The sequence below is a fragment of the Pagrus major genome, chromosome 23 (assembly GCF_040436345.1).
Source record: "Pagrus major chromosome 23, Pma_NU_1.0".
Taxonomy (NCBI): Eukaryota; Metazoa; Chordata; class Actinopteri; order Spariformes; family Sparidae; genus Pagrus; species Pagrus major.
The window spans coordinates 3,703,278-3,723,058 of NC_133237.1; the positions used below are offsets into that span (position 1 = coordinate 3,703,278).

Genomic DNA, 19,781 nt, shown 5'->3' on the forward strand with positions numbered 1-19,781 from the left:
CTTTATAAGCACGGTGGCTGTGCCTGCTCACGCTGCAGCCTCGTCCTGTCCGTGCACTATGTTTGATAAGATTCAACTTGTAGCTGTTGTTCCGTTTTTATTTATTTTTGGTATGCTTTTGGAACAAATACGAGCAACACGGGTGACGTCCCCATCCGACACAGCTGTACTTTGTATTGAGTGCTAATTAGAAAATGTTAACATGCTAAATTAATGAAATAATGGATGCTAATTGGAAAATAATAGCATGCTTAATGCTAAACTAATGAATAATGAATGGTGAACATGTCACATAGGATGGAAAAACAAATATTGGTATCTGTGAAGAAATGACTGTACAGAAATGCTCGGTTTGAGGTACTTTATAAACAGTGTCACCATTACAGTTTGTCCACCAGAGGGCTCTGACAAGTTGATTTTTATACGGTAATATTTCTGCTTAGTTTGTAAAAAACAAGCTACAAATCAAATCCATATCATTATTTTCTGTTTATGTTATGTGTTTCTGTTTTATAAAAAAATTAATATTGGATGATATATTAAAATTATATTTTTTTAAACTTTCAAATATAGATATTAGTATTTCCTCTGAAATCCACTATTGGTTGTGATAAATCAATATCAGCTCTCGGTACATGACAGTTTTAAATACTAAGTTTTATGCAGGGCACCAGACACTTTTCTTTTTTTGCACTGGTGCGCCAAACTTTTTCATTTAGGTGCACCAGCACATCATTTAGGTGCACCAGCACATCATTTAGGTGCACCAGCACATCATTTGGGTGCAACCAATAACACATTTTAATTTAATTTCTTGACACATTATTCAAATGATTGTAATTACTTCCACATCACAGTACACACACAAGAAATTGCAATAACCTCCACAGATGCACTGGATTCAGAGCAAAGTAGTTCATTAAACAATCCTGTGAATCCAGCTTTGTCATAAATCAGCCACTTTGCATTAATTAGCAATACTTCCAGAAATGGTCTGATCCAACAAGAGAATGTCTTACAAAATCTCTACTGGCAGACAAATGTACATATTATCATATAATGCAACCCTGACATGGAGGCTGACAACTTGATGATATAGGTTATGGTCACCTATCAATACTTTCAGCAAACTCAAAACCATATAAAGGACCAGACTGTTTTTTTATGCTAACTTATGTAGATGTCATCTTTCTTGAAAGAAGCAGGGCAGACTTTGGTTGAGCTGGCGAGAAATGAACACTACAGAACTACACCAACTAGATATTACACTGAAATAGCATTTACAAGTCATACAAAGTGAATATCTGCATCATTAGTAAATAAAACCGCCATAAAGGAATAGGTTGACATTCTGTCAAACACAGCTAATTGCTTTCTTAGGACCAGTTCTCAGCTGCCTGCTGTTTTCCTTGATACTACTCAGTTTCAGTAAACAGGAAGCTACAGCCAGGAGCCAGTTAGCTTAGCATTAGGATTGACAAACAGGGGTAAATCTTATAAATCGTGGCTGTGTCCAATGGTAACAAATAACTCTGAAGCTCACTTGTTATATCTTGTCTGTTTGATCTGTGCAAAAACCACTGACAAATCTGAGCATGGCCAAGAAACAGTCATTCATTATCCACAACCGCTTATCCTTTACAGGGCTGCAGGGGGCTGGAGCCCATCCCAGCTGACACTGGGCAGGCGGCGGGGTACACCCTGGACACGTTGCCAGTTCATGTCATGGCTGACATATAGAGACCAACAAGCAATTTAGAGTGACCGATTAACCTCATTTGCATGTCTTTGGACTGTGGGAGGAAGCGTGGGAGGAACTGTTGGAGAACCCCCGCAGGCACAGGGAGGAGAACATGCAAACTCTGCACAGAAGCTCCTGCCCCAGCTGGGTCTCGAACCCACAACCTTCTTGCTGTGAGGCACTGCCACTGCCCCTACACATAGTCCAATATGTAAAATCACAATGTTACAAGCTTACAAGGTAAATGTAATGTAATTTAAAACTTTTAATTTAAAACTAAACAATGTTTGGGTCCTTTGAGCCCTAGTACATCTATTTTGGAAAATGGAGTGTTGATGCTAAAGTCATCACGGCCTGGGGAGCGAAGCTGCTCTGTAGTCCAGTGGTATGACAGCATATACTTCTGTATCTTTTGCCAGATGGCAGCAGGGTGAACAGACTGTGGGTGGGGTGTCGTCTTTTATACCAATCTTAGAACACTTATGTCCAAATTTGACAGAAAGTGCTTTTCATCCAATAGCAGCATTTTAAAAGGTGCATCACATGTAGGAAGTGCATATGTCACTCTATACCCTAATGCTGCACTGCTCCTTTTTCTCACATCGCTGTCAGTGTGGATATTATTAATTGAAACTGCTGGCTGCTATTTATAGTACTTGTTTGTTCCATTCAGCAGCTCAGTCTAAGTGAAGCTGTGCTTAAAGGAATAGGTTCCAATGTTTAAACAGAGTGCTGTGGGATGTCACTGACTGCTGGAGTGCATGGATTACAAAAAACAAAGGATCAGAATGAATCAGGCTTTATGCAACCAATGCTAATACATATTTGAAAAAGTCTTGCATGGGCGCAGCACAATGTATGAGACAATGGGTAGATGATTTTGACTCCTCTGTATTCATCAGTCGCTGCTGTAATGTCCGTTTCCTTTCCAGGAACGATAATATTTCGTTAAATCGTTTTATCATCACCTTCATCCCACCTCCTCTTCATCACCTTCATCGCCCTTATCATCCTCACCTCCTGTGTAAACAGCTCTGTGTGTCCTCAAGCAGATTTAAGACTGCCTCAGCATGACTCACAAGCAGTCAGACTAAATACACAGAAAATGCAAACGCTGAAAACTCATTTTTACATCCTTTAATGTTTTACATCAACTTGAGCTGATGCATTGCTTTTCTATTATCCAGTACTGTGATTATTTATTAAAGACTTGTTCTATCATCTTACATCCTCATTTCACATCGTTTTGGCAGCCAGAGAGACAGAGAGATGCGACTGACCACGCAACATGTCTGACATGCTGTCACATACTAAACACATCTGTTAAAGGTGCGTGTGTGTGCGTGTGTGTGTGCGCGTGTGTGCGTGCGTGTGTGTGTGTGTGTCTACTGCAGTAGCTCGGTGGATGACTCATCTCTGCGTTTCTATTTGAGGCACATCAACCCCTGGAGTCACACTGCTGTCTGTGTGTCTGTGTGTGTCTATGTGAGTGAGTGTGTGCGTTATGTACTATATCTGTATCCATGACAACCAGATCACACAGTCAGTCAGCAGTCAGTCAAGTCACTCAGTCCGAAACACGGGTGTCATAAAAATACCTGAGGGCGCCTTACAGGTGTTTTGACTGTGTTCTACCACATTACGAAATTAATTTGCCAACCACTGATTGTCAACAAACACAGAAATACAGCTCATAATACATGCATTATGTATTAGAAAATTATATGGAACACTATGTGAGAACTAGAGCTTGACAATATATCAATTCTATATCCTTTGAGTGATATGAGTTTATATATCGTCTTAGATTTAGGATAGCATCATATCATGATATGGTACAAGTGATGTCTGTTTGTGGTTGTAAAGGCTGCATTACAGTAAAGTGATGACATTTTCTGACACTTTGCAGACTGTTCTTCTTGTTCTTATACTGGCCTTTACCCACTTTATGACTTTATTCCATCACTATATCCACATTACTGCTGATTATTTATCATAAAATAAAAATATCACCTGTCCTTCCTTCAATATTGTCACAATATCGATATCAAGGTATTTGGTCAAAAATATCGATATTTGATTTTGTCGCCCCATCCTAGCATTTATCAAGTGCTTTTGAGGAGATTTTTAAATATCAAGACATACTATATCGTGTACTGCAATGATAATATCTCAGTATTATTTTAAGCCCTAGTGAGATCCCTCCTAAATAATCTCAAGATCTTCCCGTGTGATGATCTCGCAGGACATACAATGTAAATGGCTGTACCAAATTCCATGGCCATCCATCCCATAATTGTTTACATTTCAGTCTGGACCAAAGTGGTGGGCTGACCGACTGACATTGGCATCTCTCGAGCCATAAACCCTAATATTGCTGCAATAAGTCGTGCTTGTGACCACTCTGCTTGCACAGTACTTTCAACCATATCTTAACTGTCATAGACACACACAAACACACACTGAAGGGCAGCCGAGTGAGGCAAACATACAGTCTGATTATGTGACTGATTCTGTTATTGACCTCAGTGCGAGCCATGCATCAGCTGAAAAGTGCTGCTAGAAAGCTTCAAATGTCTCAGTCCTTCTCACACTGTTTATCTCGAGTCAGTAAACTGAGCTGCTGGCTCAATAAAGTTCCCTTTATATAATTGACTGGGCTTACAAGTGTAACAACAGACCACACAACTGAAAAAATTCACCCCTCGAAAAAAAGCAGGTTAAAACTTGCATTGCTCATACGGACTCAACCGGGAAGTCAAAACTTTGGCACAATAAATACTGAGATTATATAAAAGAATGGTACTCTGTATTGATATTTAGTATAGGTACACCCACCAGTCAAAAAGGTTATTCTCATGCTTGTAGCAGTAACTCTGGATAAAACTGAAAGAGAGCAGAAGAAAAAAATGGACATCTGACATCCTAGGAATTCAAACTAGCGACATCCAGTCACAGGCCAGTCCCCATTGTCTTACCTACCACCACCAGCCACACCAGTGTCACCACCAGCCGACCAGTCGGACACTTCATTTGTTACACCAGCATAAGCCAGAAGAGTGCCTGTCTCACTCTGGTTACACAAGTGTTAACCACAGCAGCTCTTGAGATGGAGAGACAGATTGACAGAGACTTACCTGAGGTGTGTGATGAATTCATGAAGGTCGAAACCTGGACTTCCTTCCCCAATCCTTCCACAGTGTGTGTGTGTATGTGTGGTTAAAGCGGGTCCTCAGAGTCAGCCATGTGTTGGAGGACAGACGATGGACAGACAGATGAATCAGACTTTTTTCTCAATGCCAGCCTTTCTGCAAAAGAGAAAAAATAAGTTTTTCAGATTACTACACACCACTTGTTTTTCTCCACACAACACTTGACTGTTTGTTAAGCCCCTCCCCCTGAAAGCAATCGTCTAATCATTCTTTAGAAACCAGCACAGCAGGTGTGTCAAGCTTTGGATTTGTCCCCATGTTGAAGTGATGATGGTCTGTAATTTTTTTTAGCATTTCTAAAACCAAAACACATCAGCTAAGAAATGGATTAGTGTGTTTAAATGCTCTAACGTAAAATGCGAACATTGTAACATGATATTCTTTTGAAGTTACAGCCCCACTCATGATAGCCCCTCATGATAGCACCTCATGATAGCACCTCATGATAGCACATACGATCTGTAGTATGTTCCTACTGCGTGGAAGGGGGTCCAGGATGCTACAAAGTAAGTGTTGAGGCTAATGCTAGCAGCTCTGTCGTGCTCTTTATTGGATCCGTGGAAGTTTTCACTCCGACATTTCTTCTTCATGTAGAAGACATGTAGAAGAAATGCAGTTTATCCTCAGTCATTAAGCATGATATCATGTCTACTTAAAATTCGTACACAGGGTTTTTGTTTTAAAATAAGCTGACAACATTAAAAAGGCAGCCATAGTGCGCACATGCACTAGGCAATCCATACCGTGCCTAAGTACGTTTGAACCCCAAAGTCGTTTGTTTGAGTAGTGTGAGCGCTCCATAACGTGCTCAAGTACAGTACGCTTGCTTGGCCCTGGCACGATTGGAAGAGGTGTCCTTTCAATGTGAGTTCAAGCCAGTGGGGGCCTGGGGAGGAGGGACAATCCTGCTTCGGCATGGTACAGAGCAACTGGGCCTAGTGTGAGTGTATCAGTGTAAACTATGTGACGTGTATGAACGAAAAGCTTAGCTCAACTTTGTTATTACCTCGCCCCAATCAAAGTCAAACACGAAGGAAAAAAATATGATGAAAAAAAATGATCTGTCACATATTTATATTGTCGAGGCTTCATATCTGAATCCTCACATACCACTTATCACAAGTTTTTGTGTTGTTAAATATTTTACAGGTCGATTTTAATTGGTCAAATGCTGACATAGACAGTAATTATTTGCTGTTTATAATATGAATGTGGGCTATTTTTCTCTCCACGCCGGTCACACAGCATGTATTCTGTAACAGAATAACCTATACCTTCAAAATCAGACAAATAAGATCAAAATCTCCAAAATCCAATTCAGGAAAAATAAAAAGTTTCTTAGAACATCATATAGTGGAGTCAACATCTCCGCCAATAAGTGTTTGGAGCAACTGCAGCGCCGTCAGGTAAGACTCTGACGTTACCTTCACAGTCTTATGTGGAAATGGGAAACATCATTTTTTAAATCAGCTGTTAAACTTCATAATCTGGCATACTTTACTGCTCTTACATATTCTATTTTCTGAGTTTTGTTTTCTGTTCCCACAAGCTGCAAGTTGTGTCGTTCTCTCACCATCCTCTCTCTATAGCTTCCTCCTCCTCCTCCTCCTCCTCTCTTTTCATTCAGGCTCCCTTCTGATGGACCAGGGGCCCCTGGGAACATCTACCTCTCCTGGCTCCTGCTGCCTCACATATTGAAGGATCTGGATCGTCACACCCTGGGCTCCGCCGGATCATTGCTCTCCTCTGTTTTACTATCTGCTTATATCTGTAGTTCTGTAAAATGTGATGTCTCTTCATTCTGATGTTTTGTTTTTTACTGCTAGTTATGTTATGTGGCCTTCCCTCTTCCAGGTCACCACGGTGGAGAGGTCACGTGACTCGGCACCACTTGGCGATGCCTCGTCCTGCTCAGTCGTCCTCCTGGATCCACACACTTTACATATATTATAATTTGTATCAGATATTCTGTCAATGCAACTTGTAAATCATGATTTTGTCGTTCTGTTCTGTACATGTGACATCTATTGCATGTCTGTCCATCCTGGGAGAGGGATTCCTCCTCTGTGTATATTGTTGTTTGACTGCTGTACGAGGAAACTACAGAGGGAGAGTTAGAGTCTGATAACTTCTGGTAGACAGTAAGGGCTTTTGGTCTCTGATGATAAGTTCATATCCAGACTTTCTCATCTCTTTTCAGTCTGCCCAACTTGTACTTTACATGTTCATTTATCGTTTAATAAATCTTGCAGTTGTGCAGTGGTCAGCACTGTTGCATCACAGCAAGAAGGTCCTGGGTTGGATTCTGAGCTGGGGCCTTCCTGTGTAGTATTTGCATGTCCTCCCCATGTCTGCTTGGTTTATCTCTGTGTGCTCTGGCTTATGTCAACTGGTTACTCTAAAATGCCCATAGGTTTGAATGGTTGTTTTTTCTCCATATGTCAGCCCTGTGATAAACTGGCAACCTATCGAGGGTGAACCCCATGACCTGCCCAATGTCAGCTGGGATCGGCTTAAGCCCCCCACAACCCTGCTGAGAACAAGCGGTTACAGGTAATGGATAGAGGGTGGATAAGTTTGATGGATAGACCTGAATTTTTACAGTCCTCTCCAAATGAAGACATTGTGACATATCCCTGCAGAAAAGCACAGGTGGAACTACTAATATCATAACTTATCGTAAGTCATTTTTCATTAGAGACAGGTTCAGTTTCTTAATAGTGTTACTTCAATAACTCCAATTTGGCCTCTGTATTTGAGCAAGTTTTGTCAGTTTTAAAGAAAACAGGTTGATATCTGCAAACATTTTGTTTTCGTCTGATCAACAATCCCAAACCCAAAGATAAACAAATGATAGAAAACCGAGGAAAGCAGCAAATCCTCATGTTGGAGAAGGGATAGAGTGGTAATATATTTCATAGTACATTATTATCATATGGTGTAAAGTGCATATATTACCTATAATGCTTATATGTAACACTATATTTTAATAAATCTTAAAGGTTGTATTTATTAGTCGTAGCTAGACCTACACATGCACTACTTTATGTACAGTACACACATAATGGCCGCCAGATCTCTTTTACACAAATATGTGTACAGTTCCCTTACACAGTCTAGGGTATTATAATGTATATAGCTTTAGAATGTGGTTTCTCACATTTTTCTAATTTTGATTCATTTGATCCAAATTGATCTGTTTTCTTACCTCACTGCATGTGAATTTCCTCTCTGACGATCAATACAATTTTAGTTTGTTTTGTTTTGGTTTGCGTTCTGTTCCTGGCTAATTCATATTCAATTCACTTACATTTTTTTAAATTAAACTGATGTCTGGTTGGTCTACATATCTGAACAATTCCAGCGTGAGTTGTTTCTTGAACCAACATTGTGTTTGAACAGGAATTACATCACATTAAGAAATCAAGCTGCACCCTGTTGCTTACTGTGGCACCCTGGTCCTCTGGCGCCGCCTACTGTTCATGTCCTGTGTGTACCGTGTAGTCAGAGATAGAGAGAAGGGGGCGAGAGAGAGAGAGAGAGAGGGGGAGAGAGAGAGAGAGAGAGACAGAGAGGAACAGGCTACATAGAAAAATTCAACATCCTTGAATGAATGTGAGTGTGTGTGAGCAGACGTGATTGTGTTTGACACAGGTGAGGCTCAGAGTACTTATCTGTACTGTGATTTAAAGGAATATGTTCTGCTCAGTTTCCCCCCGACCCACCCTCTGATTCCACTCAAACGCACACTAATTTCTTCTTTACACCACACACATGCAAGACACACAGATCTGCATGCTCTGAGCCCAAACTGGGGAAGAGGAGGGTGAATGCGTCATCATTATCATTATCGTCATCATCTTCAGGTCACCTCGACCCGCTGTCTACTAGGCTTTAACTGCAGTTGAACTAGTCAAAACTGGTTCACAGTTGTGCAGTGTAAAGATCCACAGAGTAAACTGGTGTACACAGTCCACGGGCTACACCTGTACAATCTGATGCAACCCAGTACAACAGCCCTGCAGTAAATATTAAAATAACATGTAAAATAGGCAGTTTCTTTGTTTTCTGTCACGATGATTCAACGCTAAATTACATCTTAAAGCTGCAGTTGATGATGGCAGTGAGTTCCAAATAGCATGTCCCACTAGTATACGTAATGGGGTGAACAGAAAAAAATAACTATTAAATTTGTAGAAATTATGCAACAAATCCAACACATATCCTGAAAATATTTTGTCCTTGGATTTCAAGCTTTAATTACTTAATTAATAAATTAAATTCACTAATTTCAAATTCTTAAGGGTTTAGATGGTCAGTAAATTAACTCTATAGAAATAATTGGGGATGATAACATTGTACATCACTATTTTTCAAATATTTGTTTTTGGACATAAAAAAAACAAAAAAACTGAAAGATCTTGCTGTAAAAAGATACATGTGAAAATTTGTGCCTGATATGCGATCAAGTTCAGTTACTGAGTTAAAAAGCATTAAAATTAAAGCTAGATTGCTTTTCATTTGAAGTCAAACTCACTGTAAAGGGTTACATTCTCACTGTGCATTGCAGGTTCAAATCAAATCCATGTATCAAATATGAATCCTTTCACATCTCTTGTTGAATCTTATTAGGCCTGCCTTTTAACATTTGGAAGTAACTTCAGCCAAAAGTGAAGATGTTCATCCATACGGTAAATAAATAATGATTAGTTGCAGCCATAATCTGGTCAGAACACTCTTAATTGCTACATGAACAATGAAAATAACAAAAGCTTAAAGCAAATTAAAATTTGAGACCTGAATAATTAATTAGCCTGGTTAGGTCCAACTGCTCTGTCTGAGGCTCTTCTCCAACTCCGCCAACTCTCGAAAGAAGTCACAGGAAGTCTGTGTCAGAGCAGCACCTGGGCCGGGTGCCTTGGTAACAGTGTCAGGGCCTGGATAATGGGATGAAAAGCTGTGGGTGAGTGCATGTTTGTGTGTGTTGCCGTTGTGTGTGCTTAGGTTATGGAGCTAACTAGATGTGACGGACTAACCTTCTGGCCAACAGCTCCATTAGCCTAATGACATGCAGACCAACAGAGAGAGAGAAAGAGAAAGAAAGAAAGAAAGAAAGAAAGAAAGAAAGAAAGAAAGAAAGAAAGAAAGAAAGAAAGAAAGAAAGAAAGAAAGAAAGGATTTGAAAATGTAACAAGCTCACATGTGAGTCATGTGTCTCAGTGTTGCCAAAGCATCAAGAAAAATACATTTCTCTCCCTTTCTGTCACTCTCCCTCCCTCCCTCCCTCCCTCTCTGCCGCCTCCTCCTACACCTCTTCACACCATCATTTCCTAAAATACCTGGCCCCTCCCATTTTAGAGAGGAGCAGGAAGTGCTGCCTGGCAACCAGGGAGCTGGCTGCCTTGGTAACGCTTCACCTGAGCACCTCTTCCCTAAACAAACAGCAAGTGTGAGAGAGTAAGAGAACGGGATGTAGAGTCTGAGTGCTGCTCTGTCTCTATATTCCTTGCTCGCTCTCAATACTGTTCCATCACACACACACACTGTATACACACACTCACACACACACTGTATATACACACACACACACACACACACACACACACACAGTATATGTATATACACACACTCAACTTTTCAACCATGACTATGTATAAAATCTGCCCCCCCCCCTCCCCTTGTCAAGCAGGCTCAAGGAGAAAGGAGACAAACACACACACACACACACACACACACACACACACACACACAGAGTATCTGTCCTTTCAAAGGACACATCAGGACTGCATATTAACATTACAGTTAAATGTAGCGCTGTAACGATTAATATGGATAAAATCAATCAGCAGCTATTTGGAGAATCGATTAATTGTCATTTTTCAAACAAAATTCTGGTTTTTGGTTAAATGCCTGAAAAATGTCTGTGGTTTACCTTATGTTTAAATTCAAAAAAACATGTATAAAAAAGCAGGGTTTCTATCAAGTGCTACATGAGACTACAGAGGTTGTTGGGGACATTAAACGTCATCACATGGAGAGTCATCTACAGGTAGAATTTAGTTGCAAACTATTCTAACTCTAACTTTACAACTTGTAGACCGATCAATTTATTGTAAAGTGTGTATAGTATAGCGTAAGACGCTTAGTGGTGGTGACATTGAAGTCATGCAGCTGCAAAGTAGTTTGTTTACAGCCAAACGTTAGCTTTTTACTTCCGGCGGTTTCATCATAAAAGTGGTGTTCATCTATTAAGATTATTTTGCTAAACAAAATGTGGAAGTATCATAAACTTGTTGTTGTCACAGACTTTATTTTCTGCAGTAATCCAAAATCAAACTTAAAACACCTAACGGAAATACTCATCCAATCAACAAGGAAATCTTAACATTTTAGTGTTGCTGCTGCTGCTTCCCAAGTTGATCAATTTTAAGGAGGAATATTAAAGGATAGGTACAATAGTTACATGTCTATTTGTATGTTTAATGAGTTATTAATAGCTGTTATCATTCCCCCAGTCCATACTGGCCATGAAGTGGTCCCTTCCCACAAATTCAAGAGAAAACCCATTACATCAAATGAACTAGGAACCAACTGGGTATCTTCATCCCAGCACTTGCGTGTAGGTTTTATTGTCAACCTACATCTGATAGAACTAAATAGAACAGGCCTTAAATAAAATCTGGACACTGGAAGTGAAGTCAGTGTTGTGGCCCTTAAAGCTCTTATGTAACTAATGGAGTGACCTCTGACCTGTATGATCTGACCCCTGCGCATGATAGAGCTGCAAATCCCTCATCACCATCCCTCCAACCGGACTATCAGCAGCTGGATGATGAGGGGGTCAGGCCCTATAAACAGGGAGGAGGGGCCATGGATTTATTTAGAGAACTGGATACAATGTTTCCCCCTTTCTTTCCGAAGGTTGCTCACCAGGACATAAGCAATAAAGTTCTTCAGGCCTTCACATGTGTGTGGTTGAACCTGCTGACTGTCAGGAACAAAGGAATGCGGCTGATCGTGACCTTTTTATTTTATAGAAGACCTAAGGCCTTGAACTGTGATACAACAAAGAATAATTTATGAGCGTATGTTATGTTCGGTATAGTGATGCCATTGAAGGAAGGAAGGAATGAAGGAAGGGAAAAGGGAAAGGAGGAAATGTAAATTTAAGGAAGGAAGGACAGCCAGAAGGAAAAAAAAAAGACAGGGCATGAGGCTGCGAACAAACTTCTACCACAGCTATCAGAACTATAATACCCTTTTTATACTGGACAAAAAAACAGCGACTGTAACAACCAATAACATCTGACTTTTATCTTTAATGGGAATGGGGATAACAAGCATTGTCAGTGGATTTGTCATCTGCCTGATTGACACTTCACATGTGCAACTCACAACAGAGATGAGAAAGAAGCGAGATGTCTCACTCAGCAACTTCCATTATCAGCGCCGTAAAAAACAATCTGTACTCTGTACAAAAAAAGATTTAATGTCTTTTGGATGTAGTCTTATGAGGTATATGATCTGCTGCTTGCTACTGTTTCCTGGTTTTTATCCAATTATGGGACTTCAGCAGTCCCAAACAGCGCTTCATATCGCAGAAATCTTGCAAAGTGATGTCATTATAGGGGTCTGTGATGAGTTAGGTGTAGTACCAGCTTGCCTCACTATGTAGTGCCCCTTTATTATGTTATGGAGTTGCTGATGTGCCCCTGTCTCCAGAGAAACAAGTTGGTGCAACTAAACCAACAGACCAACTGTGTCATTGTGTGCTATCATGCGTTATATCAAAACTAATGGTTGCAAAGTTCCAATTTTTCTAATGCAGAAATTTTCTGCCTTTTCTTTGTTTTACATGATAGCAAAATTTGGGTTATGGAGTGTTGTTGGTTAGACAAGACATTTGTCTTTAACAAGTTGGGATGGGCATTTTTCACTACTCTCTGATAGACCAAATGGTCAATAATCAAAATAACAATCAGCACATTATCGATATTTTCAGCCGTAAATTGCGCACGACTGACTGCATCTTAAGTAAGACTGAAGACTGTCATATGATAGCCTAAGGGTAGCCTATCTTATATTTCTAGCTGATATAAGCCTTTAAGGTACAGCCCTCACTGACACAAAAAGATGGAGGTAGGTTTGCAGGCACTGTCCTGCACGTTAACAGACCGGACATACTGGATGCCTGTGTATTGCGTGGCGGCTGCATTACTGAGCTGCTGCGGCTCACTCGCGTGTTTGTGTTCACATAGGCTATGTGTCAGCTGTGTTGCTGCTGCAGCAGTATGGGACGCTTTAGCCGCTCCATGGTTTGCATGCCCTGACCAAGGCGCCAAAACGTTTAGCACTGACTACTATTTTTAGTTCAGTTTCGTTAGTTTCAGTTAACAATATTGACTTTTGAGGACTTTTTGCTACCAGGTACATTTCAAATATTGCAGACAAATATTGCTGATATTGTGGACAAAGCCACAGTGAACTTGTCATTATGCAAAATAACACAAACTAAAACTATCGAAATCTATCAAATCTTTCATGTCTGATTTTTTACATGCGTTTCTTTCATTCAACTGTTAGAGAGTAATCTTTGCAATATAATTGCGTATTTAAGAGAATTTGGGCTTGCATATCTAGATAGTTGGTAGTCCGCCCTGAGGACACCCAGCCAGTCCGCTCTGCCTAACTAGCCCAGAGTCACTGCAGCTGCAACAGCTGAAGAGGTTGTTGTGTTTACTGGGCAAACTACAGCTCGCTCTTCACTCTATCAGCTCCGCCACTGGCCGTTTGTTTTACAGACCAACCACAAGAAAAACACGGACACAACCCTGGCTAATTATTTTCTCATTTGTGGTATTGGTGAACTGTAACTTCATCTTGGCCCACTGACTTCCCTCCCTCCCTCTGGTCAGGCGCACTACCAGGGCACCCAGGTAGTTTGTGGATTCAGCAGGACAGTCACATGCCCCACTGATCTCCCTCACTTTTGTTGTCCAGCAGACTACCAGGGCCGCAAAAATCTCTGTCAGATTTTCTTTTGGCATGAAGGCACCTATCAGTTAAACTTGTACAGTACAAGGACCACAAAGCGTTGAAGCTTTTGTCACACGAAAACGATAGACACAAGCCAATCAGAGGAAAAGTAGAGCGAGTCTTGTAAGAAAAGCGGTGGGATCAATACCAATGCCTTTTAGCTACTAGTACCATAGTATAGCACCTGTACCTACTTTTGTGGGATCATTCAAATTCAGCCAGATTATAGCCAATGCACAAAAACCTTACAAACAAAATATCAACTGCCATCCCCTTTTGCTGTCCAATCAACAGCAGCAAAGTCGATTATGTTGTTTCGAGCTACTGATATGCAGTTTGACAGCTAAACACCAACACTGTGTGAATATTTTCAAACTGGTAGATGACATGGAGAATAATGTCATAAAGCAAAAATGTTGCCATATTTCATGCTTAGCACTAGCTCGGAAGAAGGCTGCTGTCTTTGCCTTCAAGAATAGCAGTATGCGAGCAATGCACCCATACGATTCTAATATGGGACCTTTTTAAGTGTAGCCTGGACAAAGTAGAGTAAAACATAATACTGCATTGGTTTATAGCCACAATTCAAGCTTTCAGAGGAGGACTGCTGGTTCTCTCTTGCTACTGTTAGTAGCTGATGTGTTACTAGTTTATGTGGTTAGGGCCATCCACTGACCACCAGAGTAAAGTGTTAACCACTGTGCTGTGTGAGCTTCAGGGTGCACTGAAGCTGGGTGGCTGTTTAACTTCAGGTTGCCTGCTGTTGGTTGCGCCCTTGTTAGCAGCTAGCTGTTCAGTTAACCCCTAGTCAGTAACTGCTGGCACACAGGTAACTACTGTGTGAGAGCAGGTAATAGCTGTGAAGTGTTACCTGTCTGCTGCTAGCTATTGTATCTCTCAGGTGTCGGCTCAAGGCAGCCACAGTAGGTTAGTGGTTAACTGTTTCTAAGTTAGCTGCGATGTTAACTGAATAGTAGGTGTGTAGCCAGTGGCTTAGCAAGCACAAAATGTCACCCCTCAATCTGCAACCGCTCTTCCAGAAAAAAACCCTCGAACCGCCGGACGGTAGGTATATCCTTCTCGTACAGTCACGCACACACGTACACACACGCACGCACACGCTCCCTCATAAACCCCACGGTACCGTGGATGTCGGCGGGGTCCTCCCGGAGCGCGTATCAGCGCAGAGGTCTCCTTCTCCCGGCGTCGGTTTCCGCCGAGGCTCGGTGCGAGTCCCCCGGTGCGAGCTCCTCCGCGCGTTCGCCTCTCACGACAATGTAGTTTTAAACAGGCAGGACGCGTCTCACCTCCTATCGTCTCACCTCCTCCATATTTACAGTCTGCCTCTCTCCCCCTCTCTCTCCCCCCTCTCTCGCTCTCCCACCAACAACAACATTATTGACGTCCTCTTCATGCCACGTGACCAGTCTGCTGTGGCTAAAAATAGCCTCAATAGAAACCAATGGAGGCAGACAGACAGACATGGCAGAGGTAGAGAAAGCAGGCAGACACACAGACGGTTAAGTTTGTGTTGCATGCCAGCTTCACCCTCACTTTACCATTGTTTCCTACCCGCGCTACTGAGTCAGGCCGGCCGGTGACTGACCTGCAGATAACACACTCAGGCACTGCTCACCCTAAGACTTTCAGGAATGTTTCCAAACAGTTTAGCCATGCAGGTAGCCCTAATGCTGAGTTAAGTAGGCCTTATTTGATTAATAAACCTCATCAGTCAAAAGAAAATTATGCAAACAGTGTTTGGTAAATGCATATCAAATGCATCCTTCATTTCAAGTGTGAAATGTTTCGGCTCTTTTTCAAGGCTGGTGTACCTTGTGTCTCGCATGTATGACCAATATATTCAAGTCACAGAGCCAAGCATCAGATTTTGCAAATAAATTATAAATACCCTGTGACCTTTAATAACTTGCTGCTGATCTGAGGGTATTTTAAAATCCTCAAAGACTCTTCTGACCATTCGGATGAATAAATCTTCTAACTCAGGCCCCTAGGGACTTCCAAAAGCCGCAGTTTTACTGTGAGATTTTTTTCTTTTTGGGTGATTTGATCAATTGTAACTTTGTTTGGAAAGATGTGCCATCGAAGCGTGCATTATCAAATGACAGGGCCTTTTTACAGCCGTGTCGCTATGATAAAAGGTTGGCAGATAACGTTTCTGCAAACCACAGCGTTGTCATAAGATAATTGAAAGTTAAACCTAAAGAAATGTAAAGTTTCATCCATGGTTCTGCAGAAACATACAATGCCAACATCTGTACTGGTGATTGGATTGTTTATTACCTGGTCTCAATGGTACCCTAGAGAGTTTCTGCCTGTAGCACTATGAAGCAATATTTTTGCTAGTGGGTTTTGTTTGTATGCACAACACATGCATTGTAATACACATTGCTGCCAGTTTTTTGACAATGAACAGTTAGTGGTGGCAAGATGCGGAAACAGCTTTCAAGCAGCATCGATCACCCCTGGGCCTGTTGGAAATGCGATGGGAATTTTTCACTATTTCTTGAAACCAGGGAAACATTATGCATTCAAAAGTCACATTTAAATGCATTTCACACACCACTTGACTACTGTGCTTCCTATCCTGACAAAAAAAGTTTGAGCAAATTCAGAACAAAGAAGATGATTTTATAACTACACTGTCTGTTTACAATAGAATAATGACACAACAAATTGATTAGCAGTTTGTGACAAATACAATATTTTAGATAACACATTGGAATGTTATATTAGAATATTTTGTTTGCACTGTTGCTATTATTGCAATCACTATCATAACAGTAATCAGTACATCTCTGTAATCAACATCGTCAAACCTGCTTGGAGGGTCATAGTGACCCATTTCCCCTACACACACCCCTTTTTAATGCGATGTTTGTACAGTTCCATGCTACCTGGTTTTCTGTGTGCTAATTTGACTAAAGACACGTGCAAAACAAAAATGAATGCCTAAACATACTACAAGGAACTTTTAACAGGCTATAATGCTTCTATATGACCTACATAAGCAAATGGCTATTTCTGAATAGTTGTTATAGTTATTCTCAATGCCTGTCACAGGGTCTAACTCCAACTTATCTGGGTTGGATAAGTCATAAACTTTTTTTATGGTGGAGTGCTGAGGATGAATCTCACAGTCTGAGTAAAGAAGCTAGTTTACTTTGTTTCACCAACATCATATTACAGTTGTTAATCTTACATAGCCTAAGGTAGATACATTACATCATCGTCATGCATCCTGCAGACAGCAGTATTTCACTAAAAAATGCATGCTTCAGCCAGATCAAGATCTTTACGAGATAAGGAGGTGGAAATACTACCGCTTCTGTCCACCAGAGTTAACAAGAAATTAAGGGTCTTTCTTGCTGCTTTAAAGGTGCACTTTATAAGATCTGGACATCATTTTGGTTTAAAAAATGAACTAACCCCATCAACAGAGTGTGAAGAGGTAACAGTTCTGGCGTTATGTCCAAGATGCCTATGCATTGCGGAGATATCCACTGATGAGCAGCCAGCGACGGGCTGTCCCTTCTTACAATACCACTACCTGTCCTTAGAAGCGATAACATATCACTGTAGCCTCTAATCTGCCGCAGGACACAGCAGTCAAGCTGGCTTGGGGGTGGATGGCTATCGCATAGAAGTTTAAGGCCTCAGTTAGTTATTTAGTAAATACAAAAATGCAGAAGCTCCAGAAAAACTGGCTTTTATCATCATCCTAAACAACACCTCAGTTAGCGTGATGTGACTGTTTTCTTTTTACTGTGCCATTGCTAAAACTGAGCTAAGTAAGCTATAATGGAAACATGAGAAGATCATAAGACAGCAGCCTTATTTTGACCTGCTGTCAGAGGTTCTGCTGTAAAACAAACAGCCAGTGGCGGAGCTGATAGAGTGAAGAGCGAGCTGTAGTTTCCCCGGTAAACACACCACCCTCTTCAGCTGTTGCAGCTGCAGTGACTCTGGCTGTTTTGTGTATTCTTGTTCTGCTGTCAATTATTAGACACCTTTAAATTATAACAGATGACTGTAGATTGCAACTGTATGGACCCAGAAGTAGACAGACTGAAAAAAATGTAGTTCAATACATTATATTGTAACCACTTGGCATTACTGTTATGAGATGAGGCCAGATTCGAGGTAGGGGAACTTTGCTATATATTTTTGAGGACATTACAAGTTTTTTTCTGTCTCACTGTTGCAATGACTTGTTAGATTTTGTTACAGTTAGTAAATCATGAAATTCTTGCAACAAGTATGAACAAGGAGCAGCTCTGGCTTCTACCCCAATGGAGAAACGACCAGGGCCTGCAGAGCTGGAAGATCCTGCTTTACCAAACACTGGACCGAGTGACAGTGATGAGTGGGTCTGAAGTGGCTGAAGATCTCACTTAATAACCGTGTGCCCTGTGAAAACCACGTGGCTGTCTGATGAACACTTGTTTTTCTCTGCAGTCCATGTTTCCACTATGCGATAATATAAAATCGTTAGTTTTGTACACAACTGTTCCTTACTTTCCTCCTGAAAGAGGGCAGATGGCGCTGTGATGTATGTATTATGAGTACTGACATGATCTGAGTGAAATGATGAATAAATTCAAGATCATACTAATCATATCTTAGATGTACAGAGGGCTTTACAAAAAACACTAAAAAACTACATGACTACACTACTAATGAGCTGTTCTCAGAATTCAAAATCCTATCTCCAAGAGTTTTATTTAGCACTTATTGTGTAACAAAAAGAATGCAACTGAAGAACTGTGAATATATGGGTAAATAAATATCTACGTAGTTGTAATTATTTCGGTCTTTCCTATTTTAACTGCTTGTAACAATGAATTCTCATAAAAACAAATGAAATATATAAAATAATAAATAACACAAAGGGCTTGAACTAAACATAGAGATGGGGGGAAATACTGCCCCATGTTCGTTTGAAGCAGGTGACTGGGAATTACAAATAGGTCCTTTAAAGTGGGACTATGTAACATTTGAAAGACAAAATAACACTTACAAATGAAAAGCTAAACTCAGACATTAAACACATCCTTGGTCACTCAGGAATTTTGCAGCTACAGCCTTGCTTACACAGCCTTACACAAAGAGGACTTCCAAAAGGATAACGAGTTTAACTATACTACCATTTGGCTTGGAATGCCATCAGCTTGTGGTGGCTAATTATTGCAAAGTTTGCTGACTTTATAACTGCTCTCTATTTGTGATACAGTTACGCCATCTTTTAGCATACACCATTATCCCGTAATTGTCACTTGCGGCCGCAGCAGCCACTGTTCAGCAAAAGTTACACAGCCTCGCATTAAGGCTCCCATCCTGTCAGCTGAGATTTACTGTGGTTTAGTGGTATATATTTCCCAAACATCAATTAAATAAGCAGAAGCAAGTTGAGGCACACAGGGGGTATGAGACCTCGTGGGAGTTGCCTGCTTTGCTCGGTTGGTAGTCCAGCCTTGTAAATCACACTGCATCATTACTGCCCAGCAGCGAAGTAGTGTAGCACATTTATGTTTGATTGTCAGTAAGTTTACACTCATTAAAGCATAGAGAATGTGTGTTCTCTGTAGGATTTAAAGGGGCTCTGTGGAACCTCTGTGTTGTGTCAGGTCACGCTACAATCTGCTCACATATGGCCAATAAAAAAGTGATTAATTAAATTACACTTTGTTATATATATCCCCTTAAACAAAAATACTCTGCTACATTTTGGAAGTCACAAAGTACATGAATATACCGAATATAATGCAGGTTTA

The 19,781-nt window shown here is 40.8% G+C and overlaps 1 protein-coding gene across 1 annotated transcript in view; it reads right to left on the reverse strand.

Moving 5' to 3' along the window:
* The window catches only part of hdac5 (histone deacetylase 5), a 56,450-nt gene extending 41,157 nt beyond the window's left edge, over window positions 1–15,293 (reverse strand). The window contains exons 1-2 of the mRNA XM_073494089.1: window positions 15,134–15,293; window positions 4,879–5,049 (exon numbers count right to left, since the gene is read on the reverse strand). Of these exons, the coding sequence (XP_073350190.1) occupies window positions 4,879–4,900 (22 nt within the window). The 5' untranslated portion in view covers window positions 4,901–5,049; window positions 15,134–15,293. The remainder of the gene's footprint in view (window positions 1–4,878; window positions 5,050–15,133) is intronic.
* Window positions 15,294–19,781: the final 4,488 nt, after the last annotated feature.